Source organism: Eutrema salsugineum, unplaced genomic scaffold (genome assembly GCF_000478725.1).
Source record: "Eutrema salsugineum unplaced genomic scaffold, Eutsalg1_0 scaffold_1, whole genome shotgun sequence".
NCBI lineage: Eukaryota > Viridiplantae > Streptophyta > Magnoliopsida > Brassicales > Brassicaceae > Eutrema > Eutrema salsugineum.
Window position 1 is genome coordinate 3,071,343 of NW_006256909.1, and position 19,001 is coordinate 3,090,343.

A 19,001-nucleotide genomic window follows, 5' to 3' on the forward strand; every position below is an offset into this window, starting at 1 on the left:
AAATTATATAAAAATTCATTTTAAACAAAATCACCACCTAAAAGAATCAAACTTTTTTACTTGCTCACAAATAAACTTTTAGAAGCTAACAACATTAATGAAATGACAAAAGCGATATATAGAGATAGCTTGAACCAAGTCTGGAAAACTTCATTAGATAAAATGAACCGTTTTTCTTGGGGGTTAATATACCCAACCATCATCAATGTTACAGTCTTACAGACCCGGTGGCTTGAAGAAAGGGACCCAACCAAAGACGGTTTCAAGATCCAATGGGACCTGAAGAGACCGTTTGAGTAGCTCAGGTGTGTTGCTCGTATCTCCTTTCCATGTCCCAAACCACGGTCCTCCTCCTATCTCCACTGCTGCCATCGAGCTCTTTGTCTCCAGTATTACCTGCATCATTATTCACCATAGCCAACGCTTTTACTCGTCTTTATCTGCATAAAGACTAGCTACAACTTTTAACTAAGGGGATGCATTTGCATTCGCATACATACCTTGCCTTTACTTCCATCATATAGCCGTTCCCATATCTGCAACTTCAATTCACCGTAACAACTATCTCTGCAAGCCGTAGCTAGTCCAGCTTCTGTCGTAGGCGCACGCAGAGGTGTACCCGCTTCGTTTGTTCTTGCCTCTAGTTCCACCTGTCACAAAACATTCATGGGGTGTCGGAATCGAGCCATAAAGGTAACAATGTTGTCAAAGTGAAAAATCTAAGGAAGAATTCCTTTTTCACTTCACCATATGGGTTTCGTTCTCTGCAGTCATATACCAATAACCCCATGGAGACATGTCCCATCTAACAACACCATTCCATGGGACAAACTCGTACAATTTTCCATCAAAGTGTACACAAACCTGCGCATTTACAAAGGATCCAGAGATTTGTTAAACTACTTGCATTCTAACATTGTATCCTCACTGCCATTGCTTAAGACGATCTTAATTAGTGCATACCAGTGCAGCATTTTCATAGGTCTCGGTCAATCCAGGCAATTGCCTCAACCCGCCAGCAGCGGTCAAAGCAACTTCTCCACTTGCTCCTTCAAAGACATTACACTGGACCTGTGAAGAGACACCGAGTAATAAAGCTATCGAACACGAGTTCAAATGTAATACATGTGTATGTTATATCCACCTCGATGCCTAGAATTTGCGCAATAAAATGTAGCACAAGAATGAAAATGTTTACCCAAAACCATTTTCTAGGGAAGCCTCCACCCCAATTCTTTTCTGAATAAGAAGGTGCATCCCGAAATTCAAACCTTTCACCACCCCATTCTATCCACCCTGCAAAGTCAAGAGATACAAAATAAGATCAATATAGCAGTTTCTGCTGCCCATGCAATTAAGACGAAGAGAGGGTAACTAAGCAAGTGGATGATTTCTTTCTTAATATTTTGCTCGCAGAAGGCAGGTAAACTTAACCATATTTTTTTACTAAATTTAGTCGATTAAGCAAAGCTCACACCTGTTGAAAGGCCTCCTGCCATGCATATCTGCCAATGAGGCTCAAATACAGGAAAAGCTGCAGGCCAGCCTGCAGTAGACTTTTGTTTGGCCCCAACATCACCCCAACCGTAAACAGGACGGGTACTATACTCCCACCGAGCAGATTTCACAGTTTCCGCGTAGTCAGTCCTGCCAAAACAAGTGAATTCAGATTTAAACACATAAACTTCCTAGAGCAGAGAATTCTACTACTCGTTATATCCCAAACAAATCCCAACATCTGAGAATGCTAACATGCATCCTTTATTTACCGTGCATGACAGTTCTGAGCATGTCAATGACTCCTGACAGAATTTATGTTACACTAGAAAACAATTCCAAAGAACAGGAATCATGACCAACTGAAGCAAGCATTGTAGGTGAGTTAATGCCTAAGATACCAAATAAATAGTTTCATTGCCACTTTCTCAAGACTGAATGAGATATCTACTCACATTCTTGCCGTGCGTAGAATCAGATGATTACCTGCCATCATCGCATATGTGACCTTGATGCCAAAATGGGGTAACTTGGAACCCTTCGGACACTCTTCTGTTGAATTCCTAAAATCAAACGCCATGATTACGGATCAACATTCAAGAAAATAAAAAGAGTAAAAAAAATTGAGAATCTCTAGTAGAACACTATCATGCAACGAGGGAAGATAAGTTTTACCTCTGGTGGAACCTCCTTGCTTGGAGATCTAGCGCCTGGCACAGCACTGAAAGTATTCCCCAAAACTAGCTCATGTCTATCTATGCATGAATAAAATATAAATATGTAGGTGAGGAATCTTCAAAGTCATGCAAATTAATTTATGTTAAAGAAAAGAGCACTAGCACCAAAATATAACAAAATTCAGAGAAGACTTGAGAATCTTTCACATCAACGAACATGAGAACCAGAAGTAGAAACAAAACTCAGATTTGACTACTTGTTCTCATGGAACAGGATTAAAGGATCAAGAAGTTACCTCCCCAGAAGTTATGAGACTCTTGTGTGTATTGGCATATGTATTTATCATTAGCTCCAAGAATCTGGGCACCGACACCAGTGAATCTGGGTCCATAGAGAGCCACTTCCAATGGTGACAATCTCTTACGAAACGCTGGATTCTCCACAGAATACATAAAGCAAAAACTCTCCTTCTTCTCCGGAATCGAAACCCTGAAATACCATCCCTCGAAGAACTTCCGTGCTGTTCCATCGAAATGGTATCTGTATTTTTTTAATTTCAAAGATAACAAATTGTTAAACATTAGAAAAATATAAAAAGAATACTCAGATTTATACTGTAATGTTCGATAATTCACTTCAAAGTTAGTCTTCGAATGGCACAAGAGACCCAATTAATAAAAACAAAATTTCAACTTTTTAATGGACAAGAAAAAAAAACACATTGAATCTGGAAGGAACAATATATTCAAGGCACAATGATCGTAACAAGAACGTGCAAATCAACAAAAACTCCAATTAAACTAGAACAAAGGAGAAGTCGTGTGGATTAGATCAATTTACCCACTGTGAGGAGTCCGGAGGTCGCGATTGGGCGGCGTCGGGACGTAAACGGGTTTCACAGAGATAGCAGCATCCTTGCCGGAGGAAGAAGGTTCACTGTTCGGAGTGGAGATCGACGCCGAAACCCTAGAAATGGAGCGGGACCCTAGTTTAGCCGATCGGAACGGAGCAAGTGAGCGAGTGAGAGGCGATGCAGGAAGAGAGAGCTCATAGGAAGAGAAATTAGTGTTCATCGAAACAACCAAGCTCCGGGTCTCCATAGTTGAAGATCGGATTCAGTAACTGAAGGAAGAAATGCAGAGAATGGTGAAAGTGAACGGAAAACTTTGGTTTCGTGAAAGAAAAATCTATGGACATGCAGAGAGGAACAAGACACGTTGTAAGAGCTTATGTGGCAGCTAAAGAAGCTAATAAATCCCATTGCCGACTTGTGACTCGTGTGTATGTTTCCCAGTTTCCTCCTTGGGGATTCTGAAAATATTACTTCTTTTTGCTTGACTTAAGGAAATTTATTGATGAAGACAGAAATTTTCTACTTTATTAATGAGATTGTGTTAAAAAAATTTTACTTTAAAATTTTACGGGAAAAAGAACTCATATGGCCTAAGTGGGCTTGACAAAAAAAAAAATCTATTTAAATTAGAAGTATTCATAAGCGAAGGTTTTCTTACAAAAATAAAATTTCGTCAACAGCAGGATTCGAACCTGCGCAGGCAAAGCCCAACAGATTTCGAGTCTGTCTCCTTAACCACTCGGACATATTGACTATCTGGCTTCTGAGTTCATAATTTAAATTATACTAAAATACTTTTGTAATCTTCAGGTAACTAAAGATCTGATTTCAACAAGGTGTTGCTTCATTTTGAATTTTGACAAAATTAATATCACTGTAATTCTAAGAAAGCATTTGTAAACAAGTCACAGTTCTATGTAAAGTTTCGGGAAAAAAGCATTTCTCACTATTTCTAAATTAAATGACACCATTATCTTAGATAACAAGTTAGGTTATAGACTGGAAGCATAGTTTGGCATATAAATGTTTCCGTCGACAAAAACGTAATAGTTACATTCAAATATTCAAATACAAATAACATAAAACATCATTTTGTAAATTATTGCCAATGGAAACATATAAAATGTCTGAGAAACCAAATGAGATGAAAAGGTCTAAATAGAATCTCCAGACAAACCGCAAATCGATGAGTTCTCAACAAAAGATTTTCCAGTTTTTCTTTCTCTACAAGAAATATACAAATCCATTACCGGTCATAATCAACGGCAAATTATAAGGAAGAAAATAACATATAGATATATGTATGTATCTTCCAAGAGGGTAAAAATCAATTGATCAAAGCTTTAAAAAAAAAAAGAGGAAGAAAGAGAGTTAGCTGAGTAAAGAAAACAGAGGAGAGAGGAGATGAATACTCAGAAATCATGGATTGATGGAGGAGATTTCACATGGTACCAGCTCTTCCGGAAGTCGGTTTTGTACTAGGCTTGAATTTCGAGATGTCAACGAGATCCCCAAATAGCTTATCCTCTGGTTTATTCTTAGGTTTCATAGGAGGAAGATAAGACGTGGCAGACGACGAAGATGATGGTACCTGATGCGGAGCCTGGTCTCTCATGGACAAACCGTACATTTGCTGATCCAGATACGGGCTACTTCCTTGTTGCTGTTGATTATAGCCATATCCGTATCCACCCATCTGGTTTCCATACGCCTGTTGCTGTTGTTGCTGTTGGGCATAGAACTGAGCCATCATCATCTGCTGCTGCTGTTGTTGGGGTGGATAACCTTGCCCTAGAGCCTGATTCGGTTGGTTTGGCATTGGATGTTGCATGTACATACCGCTGCCGGTTTGCGGCATTTGAGGATATGGACTGTTGTTAACCGGTTGGCTGCTTTGGGGCATTTGAGGATAAGGACTGTTGTTGTTAACTGGTTGGCCGGTTTGGGGCATTTGAGGATACTGTTGACCATGTGTGAAGGCGATTTGTGTCGGATGCATTTGCGGAGAAAACGGACTTCCTGACTCCGCAGTGGGACTGAAATCTTGGTGCTGAGCTTCCCATGGGGGAGGTGGAAATGCCATATTGTCTTGGGCTCCTTCTTCGCATTACAAAATTACCATAAACAGAACAAATAAGGACCAAAAGAGTGAAATGTCTCAAAAGTTGCAGTTTTTCATTTAAACTCAAATATATTACCATATGATGGCTGCTGTGGTTGTTGCAACTGCTGTGCAGGATGACTATTCCAGGCCCCTTGCCCGTATGATGGCTGCTCAAACTGTGAATAACCCATTTGAGGAGCAAATCCATTGGATTGGTGTACTCCAGCTTCTCCAGCTTGATTATTTGGTTGCTGGTGCGGTTGCGAATTCAAAGGAGTACTCTGTGGAGCTGAATTACTAGTTGGTGCAGTTGCAGGACTTGGACTATTAGTATTGTCTGAGAACATATCGATAAGGGCAAGTGCATTCTGATCTGATGCGACCGGACTTGCTGGTTGAGGAGGCCCCACAGGAACAAGGGCAAGATCATCGCCACTGAGGAGGTCTATTTTGGAATCGGCTGAACCATTAGTTACAGGTGGTGCAGGGAGGGCCAATTGATTTAGAACCCCGTTACCAGAACTTGATGTAGCTCTGCGGAAACGTTGGACGTAGTACAATCAGAAGCTATTAATAAGACCAAATTTTGCTTTACCAGGTCACTTGAACCGAGATCTCAGTTCCTACTTGGTAAGCTTCATCTGAGATTGTAATTATTTCTATGCGTAATCCATATATAGGGCTCAAGATTGCAAATGAGATTGGTAACCCGTATCAAAAACAGGTGTTTATCCAAAATTCTTGGGTGCATAACTGTAAAGTTTGGTCTTACGTACCCGTTCGCCTGACTGCTGCTATCCCCAGTATCAATGAGTGGACCATCAACATCTACAAGGGATTTGCCTGTCTCAGACTTGGGCTTCTCGATTTGAACAGAAGTTCCAGGAGTTCCAGAAGAGATTGCTTCATAACTGGTTAAGACCCGCTGCAAGTCATCATTCAACGCCAGACCTTGACATAGTAGAGACTCGTCCCTGGACAACAAAGTTGTGAGGTAAAGAAGAGTACAAAGAAACCTAAGCTCGGAGGCATAAACTTAATATGTATGAATACTAGAAAAGAATATAAAGAGATATCTCATCGGAATATAACTAATTTGCTACGTGAGAGAGATAACTACATGTAATTGGAGACGAAAAGAAAGAGCTCTTACGAAGTCGAGTTGACTAGGTGTACCACTCTTTGTTTGTATGTACGACACTGCTCCACCAGATCAACCATCACCTCCTGTTTAAGGTCCTAAAGAAATCCAAAAAAAGAAGGATGATCATCCTGAGATAATTCTGTAGAAACAAAATAATTAAAAATTTCGCAATTACAATGTCCAAAACAATTCCGAAAAATGTTCCTTTTATTCTAGCACATTTTGCACTATAGCCTACACTTGCAAACAGGTTCTTATTACTCTCTGCAACTATATCGTGTTACCTCCTTGTTTCCCGGCTCTAACGCACTCAGCATTTCCGCAAGCACATCCATAATACCTTTAGCATTTTGAATCTCCGACAAACTGAAAAAGGATTTTGACATACAACGGAAGAAAAATTTGAGAAGCAACAGATTCTGAGAAACAAAGGCATGCAACTACGTTCTAAATAAAGAAGCAAGTAGACGCAAACTTAACACTCGTAGACCCTAACGTACATTCCCAATAAGTCCAACAAGAAAAAGTTAAACTCCATTACTACACAAGTGTTTTGCCAAAAACTAATGAGATGTTACTTAATTGTAATTATTCTTGATTCTAATCACGTCTCAGCTTCGATGCACCCTATATCTAGGCTTCCAACTAGGGTTGCTTTCTGCTAATACATTTCCCAGAAGAAAAAGTAGCGAAGCCTATATTAAAAAAATTTGTCAGATAACTCAAGGACACTGAAACTGGCCCAACAAAATCTTACATGCGTCTGTTCATCAATTTCAAACAGCAGAGTTGTAACAGAAGATATCTACCTCAGTGTCGGAAATTCTGGCTCTACTGAAGGTTCAGGCATAGCATTACTAGGTCCAGGATTACGAAGATTTGGAGGGTAAGACGTCAAAGGCTGTGATTGTGGAGGTGTGAACACAGGAGCTGATCTCTCTGATCTCTGAGGGAAAACAGCCCCAGCACGCTGAAAGAGACAGGAGTCAGCAATGGTGGTTAGGAAAGAGTAATAGAAGAAAACAGAACTCACAGAAGGATCTAAGAGGAATTCAGTATGAGACATATTTAAACATCAGTATAATACTTTACTGAAGGAAAGGTATCAAACAACAGTTTCAGTCGACCTACCAACAATTCCTGGTATCCTGCATAGTATTGTGGATATCTTGCTCTGGGGCCACCAAAGGCTTCTTGCCATGTATCGATAAGGACCAGGATCTTCTCTTTGACATGGAAGTCCGGCTATATGTATCAATAGATGCCTTGAATTAGAGAGAGATATTGGGTTAACTTTTCCCGACATGACCAATTTGGAAGAACCCTTACCTTCTTCTTAACTATCCGGACCATCTCATGAATAACGCCCTTCTCAGCCACATGCATATGAACCATGTCACCACAATTCTTCACTATCGTCTCAAGCAGCTAGAATATAACAAATGCATAGTGAGTGAATATACACTATCATTGCAATACAAACGACAGATGAAATGATGTGAACATAATGTATCAAAATATCATTTATGTGCAACTTGTAAGTCGCAAAATGCTCATGTACACTAATACAAAAAAGGAGCAAAATTAATTCTGGTGAGGTTTGATGTACGTCCTAAACGACATTTATCATGAACAAGTAATCTCTGCTCATGTAAACTTGCACTGAACTAGGAGATAACTGCCCATGGATCCTTAAGACCTTTGGAATGAAGCTACATGTGTAACCAAAACAAACAAGCTATCTAATGCACAGTGAATATAACAAAAATAGTGAATTCGACGAAGTAACCATAAAGGGAAATAAAACGGAGACAATTATCTTGGAGCTCACCGTTAAGGCAAGAAGTTGAGCTTTTGGATTTCTGCTACCAATACGTTTTTTTATGCCTTTCACAACATCTTTTGCTTGCCTGCAAAATAGCAACCAGTTTCAGACATCATGTAGGATCCGCCTGGTTAGTACAAATAATTTCTGTAACCCTGAAATCTACTTCTTCATATCACGAAGCATATAAAGGAAATAAGTTCCCAGCTTTTACAATAAACCCTATAAATGATTAATTATTTGGTTCCATGAGCTAGTGCAAACATTAACCAGCTGCGAACCCGGACAATCATAAATAGAAAACGATCTCGTTTATCAAGAAAGGCTTCCTCCTCAACTGTTAACTATACAGAAAACAAGCACTAACCATGTCGACTTTTAGTTAAAATTCAGCAATGAAGCCAATATACACATCAACAAAAACCCTTCACGCTTAATACAAATTATTTGTTTTTCTTGAACCTTGGCCAAACTTAGGCAAACAGTAAGTCACAAGTATCCTAATGCCCAAAGGAAACATGGAAGATGACTAATTCTGGTATCTGCTTCTCCAGAACTACGAATTTCGATTTTCATCTAAGTGTCAAGTTTCTTACTGAACCAACAAAGGCATCACAGATTCAAATCCGAATAGACAGTTTCAATATTTTTCAGGAGACTAATCGAAAACTTTAGACAACAAGAGGTAGGCAAAGCAGGATAATAATAATTAAAAAAAAATATGATGGAGCAGAGGCAGCTTACGCTGGATCGCTATTGAGCATGTCACAGATCTCGAGATTCATAGCCCAATCCGGTCCGATTAGCATCTCGCTCGTCGCTCTCTCCACCATAGCGTTCACCATCTTCGCTTTGACCTCAAAAACTAAAAAAAAACCTCCGACGGGAAGAGAAAGACGAATTTCCAACCGACGAACGAGCTTTTTCGGGCGAAGAAAGCAGCCGTAAGATCACGCAAGAGAATACTCCGGCGAAGAATCTCTCGCTCAGGAATTCACGCCCCTCTCTCTCTAGTAAAATTGTTTTTTTTTTTTCCCTTTTCCTTTTCTTAATTTTCGGAATTTCTTTTAATATATATTTTCCTGTTCTTCAGATGATCAGATCATTTTCACGAATTAGCAAAAAAGAAATAATGGAAAGAAAAAAAAACGAATAACAAATAGTGGAATATCTTTTGGAGGTAGGTCCTCTAAATCATAGCCACGTCTTCATCTTAGTTGTGTTTGATGGTTACACCAATTCAGGTTTTGTTTCATCGGACCGTTGGTTTGAAAGACCAATTGAATCCGACGGTCACTGTATCGCAACAGAATTATGTTATATATATTATACAGTAGAATCTCTATAAATTAATATTCGATAAATTAATAATCACTATAAATTAATAAATTTTGCTGATCTCAAATCGGATCAATGTAAAAATTCATCAAATTCGATAAAATAATAAGATAATAATTTTTTTTGAAACCTTTATCTAAATATATGGTCCCAACAAAACTATAAATTAATAATTATATAAATATATGAAAATGTATGTAAATAGAATATTTTAAAATGTGACTAATGTGTTTATTTTTACTTAAAGTTAAAATTTCATTGGTTTTCATCTCTCTAATTATTATATCAGTAGTTTTTATTGCTGTTTTACTATATACATTCGAAATTTATGATGATTTTTTGATGTGATAATTAATTTTCTTACCTATAAATGTTTTTAAATGTAGCCATGGTTTTTTATAAATTTTAAACTTATGAACATGTATATTTTTATACGGACAATTCAATATGGTGTTAAAAACTATTTTATTGCGATAATAATGATTGTTGAGCATAATTTATATTATGAGATTTGTTGAAATTTTAAAATATAAGATTATTCCAAAGCAATTTTTAGAAAATTATATGAGGAAAGCAAATTTTCTCTATAAATGAATAATTATTAACTTATAGATAAATTAATATCATGATAAATTAATAAAATATTATAGTCTCAACATTATTAATTTATAGAGGTTTTACTGTACTTTTTTGGGAGCTAAATAATAATCTCATTCAAAACTAATTTTTTCATATTAAATTTAGAAGCCATGAAACAGAACTTACTTTTGAAACTTAAAGAAAACCATATATATCTAAAGTGTTGATTGGTAGTCTCAACTAGTTACACACACTACTTTAATATTACAATATGTTAATAGCCGATTCAAGTCCGATCAGTGGATTAATTAGGAAACTAACCCAATTATTGGTCCAACGCTTATCTTGTTTAGTTTTTTCAGAAGCTGATTGTCTTTGGATATCATGGATCAGTACCCGTCTACAGTAACCATTTTTGTGCATGATTCAGTGAAGAACCAAATCTTAATAGAAATTATTATGTTTTGAATAAGTTATAACCATGAGTGTATTGCATAAGTTTAGTTGTTTGTGATAATCATGAGTTGTGTTAAATAAATTATTGTAATACTAAGTGTGTTTAATAAGTTGTACAATATCTTATAAAAATATGGTTAGAAACAATGTCATCGAGCAATTCTGCCAATGGACCTACAACTTGAAGATAAATGTTTTGAAGAAGTTTGTTTGAAACCATTTTCATTACTATTCTCAATATGGTTCATTGTGGTTAAGTTTCTAAACTCTTGTACTCTTGTTACAGTCTGATTTTGGTTTGTGGCTATTTACTACATTTTGGATAAGTTGGAAGTTTTTGACTTTCGAGTAAAGTTGGGGTCTATCTGTAATTATTTTGCACGCCCGACGGCAGTTGCCGTATCGCTTTACACGCGCCTATTTGTTTCTGCATCATCACCTTCTTCTTCTTCCTTGTTTTCTTTTTCCTCATTTCTCAAACTCTATTCTATTGATTCTTCTTCATGCTTGTTCAAGCTTTTAGATCTAGGGTTTCTGATCAGTTTCGAAAGTAGCTTCATTTCTTCCGGAATCAGCGAAACAGCTTGTTGAAAGGATTTTATTCGGCTGTCGATTAGGGCTTTTTTAGTTTCTCTCTCCCATCCTTCAATGGCGATCATCGGAGACGCTCTGCGTCAGGCGTTTATGCCAAAACAAGAGTACGAGAGCCTTAGGGAGGAAGATAGAGCGTGGATTAAGCTCCAGAGGCCGACACTAATGTCGATCGTTGCTTTCCTTTGCTTTGTCATCTTCACTTGCACTATCGTCAGCTTGAAAATTGTGTTTCCTTCGAATGTTCTGAGGAGGCCATTCTGCAGCGACAGGAAGCTACAGCCTTTGCCTATCTATGGCAAAGCTCGTGACTCCGATCTGTTTCCGGGTGCTTTTTACTTGACGGATCAAGAAACTGTGGATTTCTACTGGATGGTCGTTTTCGTTCCGTCGACAATAATCTTCCTTGTATCATCCGTTTATCTTGTAGCAGGTGAGCGTCCTCAAGACCTGAATCATTGTTGTTTCTAGAAATCACTAGACTTTGATAAATCTTGTTAAACTCTCTCCTAGATTTGGTCATATTAGATTTTCTATGTAAGGAAACTTGTGGGGTGTAGTTTCTTCTCTTTAGAGCTTTCTGTCTCCTCGTATATATTAGAGTAAAGAGGTTTAGTGAAGCTAAGTAAGACAACTGTTTTTACAGGCTTGATTTATCACATAGCAGCCCTTATCACTTAGGTCTAACTCGGGCTCTTACTCTTCAGTTGAATGATAAGAGATTTTACTCAAATTGAGCCAGCTTTTCTGACCACCAGAATTTGATTGTTGGATGTTGCCAAATATGTTTAACTTCTAGAGTCGAGTCCTATATCTCTTTTTATTCAGTCCTTCAAGAAGTGACTCTAACAACATCGAAACGTTGTTAAATGCTTTATTATCCTCAATGGCTAATCTTCAATGTTTTCTCATGAAGGCCTGGTATGTCTTCTTCTTATTTTTTTCGTTATGTTGTTGCAATACTGCAGGAATTTTTGTGGCTTATTCCGCTCCTCACCGTCATGGGTTTCTAAATGTCGTTGAAAATAACTACTGTGCTTCAAGAAGAGGTATACTTTCTTCTCTCTCATTGAGCTGTATTCGGCTTTCCAAATATAATTTTGTATTTAAGATGTATTCCTTCTCGGTACCAAATTTTTTCTCGTAAACTTTTATGTGTATAATCTTTTTTATCTGCTATTAGTTATGATGTTTCCACCTTTGGGAATCTGGCCTCTTCAGAGTTTCGTATCACTAGGCTTGGACCTCAAATAGGTTATTGATCTTTTTTATCCTGTCTGATGAATTCACAGGTGGGGTTCGTTGCTTGTCAATTCTAAATGTTGTGTTTGCTATCATATATGGTCTCCTCGCTATATTTCTCGGCTCCAGCCTCCTGACACTAGGAAGCAGTTGTTCTGTGCCATTGTTTTGGTGCTATGAGATATCTTCATGGGGTTTGGTAATCTTGTATGCTGGAACTGCTTTCTCCCTTAGAAGAAGAGCTGCTTTAGCTATTGACCAAGGAGAGTTTGGGAACAGAAGCCATCAGGGCTTGGAGATGCTCGAAGCCAATCCTTTGGAATTCACACCAGATGTGGAAAGACGAGTGAACGAGGGGTTTAAAGCATGGATGGGTCCATCTTTGTTATCATCTGATGAAGAAGACGAACCCGAGTTTTACAATGAAGAGCCCGATGTAACTCATGCGACACTTTCTAGTAGGCAAAGATCTTGATTCTTGGAAAGCAGAATTTGAAGTATGACACTTATGTAAACCTCCAAAGATGGGTTGCTTCAGAGATTGGGCTCACCAAATTGTTGCATATCGGGTTCCTCTCATGTCTCTGCTTTTTTTTGCTGATGCTGTTTTATGGACGGATCATGAGAAGATTGGATCCGGAAGATAAATCATACCTGTTAGGACTGTCCCGGTTGTAGATATACATACAGTGGAATCAAAATTGGGTTTGGTTCTGTTTTTTGAGCATTCCTCCATAGTTGATACTTGACCCAAATGATACTGAAATCACCTCTTTTTTGTATATTTGAAACTCATTGATGGAAATATTGAAAGTAAAGAAAAATTTCTTGAGAACAAGTAAACATTTGTTCTATTTAATCAATTGTATCATGTCCAGAGCTGAAAGATCTACACATTTTAAGACAGAAGGTGGGAATGGAAATATGACATACAAATATTAGGGATCAAAAAAAATTTGAAGGCGAGAATAAATCCCTTCAGAGCTCTTATGAACAAAAGCAGCCTTTACTATCTGCAACTCTTCAAAAGGTAAGATGATGGGCTCGAGTAGCCGCCTGGAGAAACCGAGGATACATTTGCTTTCCCTGGTGTCCCGCAATCGCTGAAGTCCAAGGCGCGACGCTCCACCTGCATTTCCACACATTTTTTGTAAGCGTTATAAACTAAACTGTTGTTAATTCCACTTATTTTTACCAAGTTCAAGATTCAATTTCAACACTGAACTAGACCAAGAACAGAAGAAGAGAGTTGATAAGGTTTTCTTGTAACTAGCCAAGGGGTTGAGCAGTGAATTGTGGCTTTGCCAGCTCTGAAAACAGACTTTATGGTTAGCTGAGAGCTGACGGGGGATTCTGAATTTTCCTAGGGTATTGGTTTAAGCAATGGTCGAGAGTTTAGAGATTCCTCTCGTTGATCAAGTCTCTTTTATGGTGTCTGTAAAGGTGTTTGTAAGATATATTATGTGACAGTTGAAGCTGCTACCTGGGAACGGTTTTCCAGCTGATCGTGAGGCCAGTGCTGATTTTCTTTCCCTTGAATAGATTTGTTCAGTTGTCTCTTCTTAAGTATCGATTCAGGCGTGTCATTACCCAAAACTTCCAGAGCATCTGCATACGCCGTAGCTGTGTGTTCACTCAAATGCTTCATCAGTCCTATGGCATCATAACTTCTCTCTCCCGGACTCATAAAGCACCCAATATCCTGGAAATTTAAGAATAACCACAAAGAATATTTTGTCTATCAACAGGCGCTTCAATCTACAACAAAAAAGTAGACTATCCAGAAACTAGTTTCATTCATAGTTATTCCATCTCTCATTACCTCAAATGTAATTTCTGGAGGCAACTTGGGACTTTGCAAGAAAGAACCAAAGAGTAAAGGGGATTTCCATGGTGATGGGGAATCAAGGAGTTTTTTGAACGGAGTTCCATCAAATCTGGAACCAAAACAAATTAGATTAGAAAAATGGAAAAGTCAGGTATCACACACATACAGAGGAAAAGTAAAACTTACATGCTGAAGTTTTCAATATCAAAACTACTCTCTGCAGTGTTGGTTTTATTTCCTGCAATCGCTGATAAAGGAATAGAGTCTGCAGTGCATGGAGGTTCTGATAAGATTTCTCCATTTGGAATAGTAGTACCTAATGACTTTTTCTGTTGGTTCGACGGATTTTTCGCACTTGTATTCACTTTGTTATCTGGTCTAGATCCAGTTTTATCAGGAGAACTCAGTTGCATCTCAGCATCATTATGATCAGCCAAACTTCTACAAGTATCTTGGTCCTGGTGCAAAAAAATAAGCAAGAGATCTAGAGATTAAAGCTCAAGTTTACATTACTGGAGAATTAGCACCAATGATAAAACATTGATCCTTGACAAAGGAAGCTCATATAACTACATGCAATGTATTTGAGCAGACTAGAATGACACATTCCAACAAGAAGAGATTTCAATAAACTAGATTGATGTGTTAAGCAACGAGAAGTTCACAATTAGACTCAACAAATTGCCAGAAAGTGCAGCATATAGAGAAAAAGACGGACTTACAATTTTATCTGAAGCCCCACCGTCATCACTACATCCCTTTTCGTTTTTCATAGAAGTCACTCTTCCTGACTCCAAGGTTTCCTTTGGGTCTTCACCTATAGGTATCATTTCTTGATATGACCAACCTGAAGCATCCTTATTATATTTTGCTTCGGAAGGGGAGGAACATCTATTTTCATTGTCAGGAAATTTTAACAGACGAGAGGACTTGCAATCACCTCCATCATCAAGCATAACATCTAAGCGTGAAAAATCTTTAGCCAAGGAGGAAGCCTCAGCTCTTTTAAGCCTTTTATCTTTTCTTCTATCAAGCACGGGTGACAACAAGTCCTGATGCCGCTTCTTTAAGATGGATGGTGCACCACTAAAACATTTTGCAGCATCTTTAAGCATGACATCAGGGCTCTTATCCTGACACGGTGAATCCCATAACCTTAACGGAGTTGTACAATTCATCGAAGAAATCATCAATTGGCGGATACCAAAGGGACTGTACTCTTGCCGTAAGTCACTATTTGATGGTGCAAGATCACAGCTGAAGAAAGGAATATCTGCACTCGGAAAACGTGGAGGTTCATAACAAAGAGATCCTTTGTCTTTTTCAGCTGGCTTATCGCCAATCGGAAAATAACCCTTGTTCACTCTAGAAGGAGATGAAAAACTATTCAAAGGTACTAGCTTCAAAGAATCCTTGGGAATATATGCCAGCTCCTGCTGTTGGATACCATCATTATCATCATTGCCACGGGAAATTACACGCCCATCAGTGTCGATGAAATTGTCATTTGTATCAGTTTTACAATCTAATGCAGTAGCTTCAAGAAGGTGACAACCTTGAATAGGATCAGTAGAATCATTACGGAGTGAACGTGAGTCCTTCACAGCTGAATACAACAAACGAACACAATTATGATCCGCCAGGCCCTCGGAATTCGAAGGATGCCAGGATAAAGCTGGAATGTTTCCAGTTTCATGAACATGGGTTTCTGCAGACCGGGAACAAAGAGATCCTTTGCCCTTTTGAGGGTCAACCATGTTATGACCTTGCTCACCAGTAGATATACCGCTATCTTTCTCGGTATTTGGGAAAAGAACCCTACAGCACTCCTCATCCGTGATCAAAGTTTGAGCTTGTGGATGAATATCTGTGTCCGAGTTTGGCAAAGAAGGTTGATCCTTTAATCTGACTGAACTTTGAAAAGCTTGGGGTGCTTCATTTTTTCCATCCACGTCCATGTTATTGGTCAATAACTGAGGACAGTCTAGATTGAGGTCCTGTTTAGAATCATTAGACACACCCTGCAATTGATCCGCTGTATCTGTGGTAGTTCTAACCTCGTGAGAACAGTAATGATTCTGAAACTTCTTTGAGGTTTCTGCTTCACAAGAAATTTCGGGGACAACAATTTTGGCATCTTCAAAGGAAGGGTAGTATGATTCTGCATGAGATGCAGAGTTTGAGATTTGCTGCTCTATTCCTGAAGGCAATTCAGGAATGTAGAATTCTTGATTTGCAGGTTTAACCTCATCTAGTAAATCATTGGTCGACACTGAACAACTGAAAACAGTTGAAGCTTGGCTGCATTCTGATTCTTCAGCATCAGCCCCTGGCTGGAAATTGCCTTCATCTCCACTGCTGTGCATCCACGAGGAAGATGAAGCGATAGATTTGTTCTGAAGGGCAATGAGTGGCGAGCTTTGAGACTGATCTAAAAGACCTGATGCATAGTAGGATTCCAACTTCTTCTTCACTGAGCTGTTCCAGTGATTTTTTATTGAATTATCTGACCTATGGAACATAAGAACAAATAAGCATATAAATAAAGAAGGAAAGATAGACCATAATCATCAGCAAAACCTGTACTTCCATGGGAATAAGCATAAGAGACCACCAAATTTTCAGGACACATGTTAAACGAATTCTGTGACACTAGGACACATCGCAAAGACATATTTACCTTCCTGGCAAAAATTTCATTAGCTCTGCCCATTTATTCCCATAAATTTGATGTTCACGAATAAGAATCAGTTCCTCTTCCTGGGTCCATGCATTTTTATTAATGCCAGGGTTAAGATGGTTATGCCACCTACATCATCCACAATATTGTTCATGTGTATTCAAGCACAACACAAAGTAAGAAGAGTAGTAAAAAAAAACTCATTTTATTGGCAAAAGAAGTGGAGATTATGCGTATACCTTTCCCTACATTGCTTTCCTATGCGCCCAGGTAAATGCTGAGAAATAGTAGACCATTTCTTTGGCCCATATTTTTCTACCAGAGCAATTATTGTCGCATCCTCCTTCGAAAGTAAAGAAAGTTAAGAAGTCATGAAACACATTACAGATATTAACATGTACGACACTCAAACGACCACCACGCTGGGCAAAGCTGAATAAAGCATATAAAGCAATTCACCACAGTTAGAAAAATCACCTCTTTTGACCACGGCCCTTTCACAAGCTCTGGGTTCAAGACCTTTTGCCATCTATGAAGACACTGGACATCAGTCCGATCCGGAAAACATTCAGCTGAAAAGATGAAATAAATAAAATCATACATTGCTTTCACCATTCTTATAAAAGACTACAAATACATGCGGCTGTTAAAATTGAGTATTGCTATGATCTTCAAATACGTTGGAAAACTAAACTAAGACAAGAAGGAACTTGACTTACCTATCTTCTTCCAGTTCTTTCCTTGAAAACGCTCAACAGCTTTGCACAAGACTTCGTCCTGATCCAAGAAAAACATAATTAATCTAACAGAAAATTTCATAGAGACAAATCTTCAGTACCTGGAAAGGATAGCTAATGCCAACTAGATAAATCGAACTGTACAAGGTGTGATACAACCAATTGACAACAGTCGAGCCATTGTTCCAGGATACATTTCTGGTTGAAAACTAGACTGGCTGAGGATAAATGAAGAATACAAGAATCAGATAGACAGCAAAAAAAGAAAAGACAGGAACCCACCTCTTCGGCCGTCCATTGTCCTTTGGTGGATCGTCTTGCAGGGCCACATGTCCTCCTATGAAAGTATTTTACACATCACAAAGAGCTTGCAACGTTAACCTGAGAATGTCTTGTTGAATGCAAACTTTGGTGCTACAAGCAATATAAACCTCAACGCTGAAAACTGACAGTAGAAAACAAGTGAGAACTGAAGCATACCCGTGTTTGCCTTTCTGATTGCTTTGGAAATTTTCTTCTGGAATATTAGGGGCTTTCATAACACGCTTCATACTTAGCAAGAGAAGCAGTATATCATACCCAAAAGCCGGTTTCTTTGGTGTGTCTAACAAATCATCATAAGCCTAGCACAGTGCCTACAATCTGAAACAAACCATAAACTTAAACACAGTCGGACTAACAATCATCATAAGCTTACAGAGTCAGTACTTAGCAAAAGAGTTAACATTTTTCCAGAAATCTAAAGACAAAAAGGCGAAGAATTGCTAGAAAATTAGAAATGAAGAAGGCTCCAAACTTAAGATATTAGCTTTAGAATATGAGATTTGGTCCCCAAAAAAAATTAAGATATGAACTCGAATGAGTTTCAGAAACATGGATGTCGAACAAAAAACAAAAAGCTCCAAACTTTCTCTAAACAAAATCTGGCTTATCGAAATGGCAGTGTGATTTTAAACAAAAGTAAGAGAAGTTTCAAAAGAGTAGATTTTGATGCTGGTTCAAAAAAATCAGGAAGAAGTCTGAGGAAAACTAACCAAAATAATTTGACCTTAAGAAGACGGAGACATGGTCATACGAATCAATAATCCAGAATACGGGAACGTACATACGACCTGTAACGCTCACTGTAGCAGATCCACGAAATCCAGAAAATAATCTATGAAATTAAGACGCTGAATTCAGACGAAGAAGAAGAAGAAGAAAACAAATCGAAATAGAGAGAGAGAGAGAGAGAGAGAGAGAGGTATTCAAACATGGAGAGGCGGAATTGGGTACACTTTCGAAGTGAGATCAAACAATAGGGAAAGATGATCTCAGCCGTTCATTTTCAAGCTATGAATCTAGTCTCCATTAAAGTTCCACGCCTATATGTTAATTAATTTTTCTACCTTTTCTTTACAATACGTTTTTTTTCCCGAGATTCTTTATCTGCGTCGGCTCTTTTTGTTT

At 38.3% G+C, this 19,001-nt stretch overlaps 4 protein-coding genes and 1 non-coding gene across 6 annotated transcripts; 1 reads left to right on the plus strand and 4 right to left on the minus strand.

The window, feature by feature from the left end:
- Window positions 1-98: 98 nt before the first annotated feature.
- On the minus strand, window positions 99-3,430 carry LOC18029857 (tocopherol cyclase, chloroplastic). Its single transcript, XM_006412370.2, has 10 exons — window positions 3,016-3,430; window positions 2,471-2,715; window positions 2,173-2,252; window positions 1,984-2,060; window positions 1,478-1,647; window positions 1,199-1,296; window positions 964-1,071; window positions 748-864; window positions 501-650; window positions 99-396 (listed from the first exon to the last, which is right to left on the minus strand). Exons 1-10 carry the CDS (start codon window positions 3,273-3,275, stop codon window positions 217-219), a joined length of 1,485 nt encoding a protein of 494 aa, XP_006412433.1. The 5' UTR covers window positions 3,276-3,430; the 3' UTR covers window positions 99-216.
- Window positions 3,431-3,699: 269 nt separating this feature from the next.
- On the minus strand, window positions 3,700-3,781 carry TRNAS-CGA. The gene has a single exon. It is a non-coding gene; the product is annotated as a tRNA-Ser (tRNA).
- Window positions 3,782-4,089: 308 nt separating this feature from the next.
- On the minus strand, window positions 4,090-9,157 carry LOC18029858 (TOM1-like protein 9). Of its 2 annotated transcripts, none has more exons than XM_024149264.1 (10): window positions 8,846-9,157; window positions 8,108-8,186; window positions 7,606-7,704; window positions 7,408-7,521; window positions 7,086-7,246; window positions 6,561-6,642; window positions 6,286-6,371; window positions 5,909-6,106; window positions 5,227-5,666; window positions 4,090-5,125 (listed from the first exon to the last, which is right to left on the minus strand). In XM_024149264.1, the coding sequence occupies exons 1-10, from the start codon at window positions 8,944-8,946 to the stop codon at window positions 4,470-4,472; spliced, it is 2,016 nt and encodes a 671-aa protein (XP_024005032.1). In that variant the 5' UTR covers window positions 8,947-9,157; the 3' UTR covers window positions 4,090-4,469. The 2 variants fall into 2 exon arrangements, with proteins under 2 accessions (XP_024005032.1, XP_006412434.1); XM_006412371.2 differs by having other exon boundaries at window positions 4,090-5,128.
- A 1,778-nt stretch (window positions 9,158-10,935) lies between these two features.
- LOC18029859 lies at window positions 10,936-13,014 on the plus strand. Its single transcript, XM_006412372.2, has 3 exons — window positions 10,936-11,498; window positions 12,034-12,114; window positions 12,358-13,014. Exons 1-3 carry the CDS (start codon window positions 11,123-11,125, stop codon window positions 12,780-12,782), a joined length of 882 nt encoding a protein of 293 aa, XP_006412435.1. The 5' UTR covers window positions 10,936-11,122; the 3' UTR covers window positions 12,783-13,014.
- Window positions 13,015-13,126: 112 nt separating this feature from the next.
- On the minus strand, window positions 13,127-18,782 carry LOC18029860 (transcription factor MYB3R-1). The gene is made up of 12 exons (XM_006412373.2): window positions 18,587-18,782; window positions 18,033-18,194; window positions 17,835-17,889; window positions 17,535-17,592; window positions 17,293-17,387; window positions 17,055-17,158; window positions 16,816-16,944; window positions 14,858-16,646; window positions 14,322-14,593; window positions 14,130-14,244; window positions 13,791-14,009; window positions 13,127-13,436 (listed from the first exon to the last, which is right to left on the minus strand). Exons 2-12 carry the CDS (start codon window positions 18,101-18,103, stop codon window positions 13,317-13,319), a joined length of 3,027 nt encoding a protein of 1,008 aa, XP_006412436.2. The 5' UTR covers window positions 18,104-18,194; window positions 18,587-18,782; the 3' UTR covers window positions 13,127-13,316.
- Between the last annotated feature and the right edge of the window lie 219 nt (window positions 18,783-19,001).

Coding starts and splice junctions, on each gene's coding strand:
- LOC18029857 (XM_006412370.2), bottom strand. CDS start 3,275: ATGGAGACCCGGAGCTTGGTTGTTTCGATGAACACTAATTTCTCTTCC. Junction 2,253..2,470: donor GTCTCATAACTTCTGGGGAG/GTAACTTCTTGA, acceptor ATTCATGCATAG/ATAGACATGAGCTAGTTTTG. Junction 865..963: donor CCTATGAAAATGCTGCACTG/GTATGCACTAAT, acceptor GTAAATGCGCAG/GTTTGTGTACACTTTGATGG.
- LOC18029858 (XM_006412371.2), bottom strand. CDS start 8,946: ATGGTGAACGCTATGGTGGAGAGAGCGACGAGCGAGATGCTAATCGGA. Junction 8,187..8,845: donor ATGCTCAATAGCGATCCAGC/GTAAGCTGCCTC, acceptor GCTATTTTGCAG/GCAAGCAAAAGATGTTGTGA. Junction 7,705..8,107: donor CTCAACTTCTTGCCTTAACG/GTGAGCTCCAAG, acceptor GTTATATTCTAG/CTGCTTGAGACGATAGTGAA.
- LOC18029859 (XM_006412372.2), top strand. CDS start 11,123: ATGGCGATCATCGGAGACGCTCTGCGTCAGGCGTTTATGCCAAAACAA. Junction 11,499..12,033: donor ATCCGTTTATCTTGTAGCAG/GTGAGCGTCCTC, acceptor GCAATACTGCAG/GAATTTTTGTGGCTTATTCC. Junction 12,115..12,357: donor CTACTGTGCTTCAAGAAGAG/GTATACTTTCTT, acceptor ATGAATTCACAG/GTGGGGTTCGTTGCTTGTCA.
- LOC18029860 (XM_006412373.2), bottom strand. CDS start 18,103: ATGAAGCGTGTTATGAAAGCCCCTAATATTCCAGAAGAAAATTTCCAA. Junction 17,593..17,834: donor GACAATGGACGGCCGAAGAG/GTGGGTTCCTGT, acceptor TTCTTGGATCAG/GACGAAGTCTTGTGCAAAGC. Junction 14,594..14,857: donor GTGGGGCTTCAGATAAAATT/GTAAGTCCGTCT, acceptor TTTTTGCACCAG/GACCAAGATACTTGTAGAAG.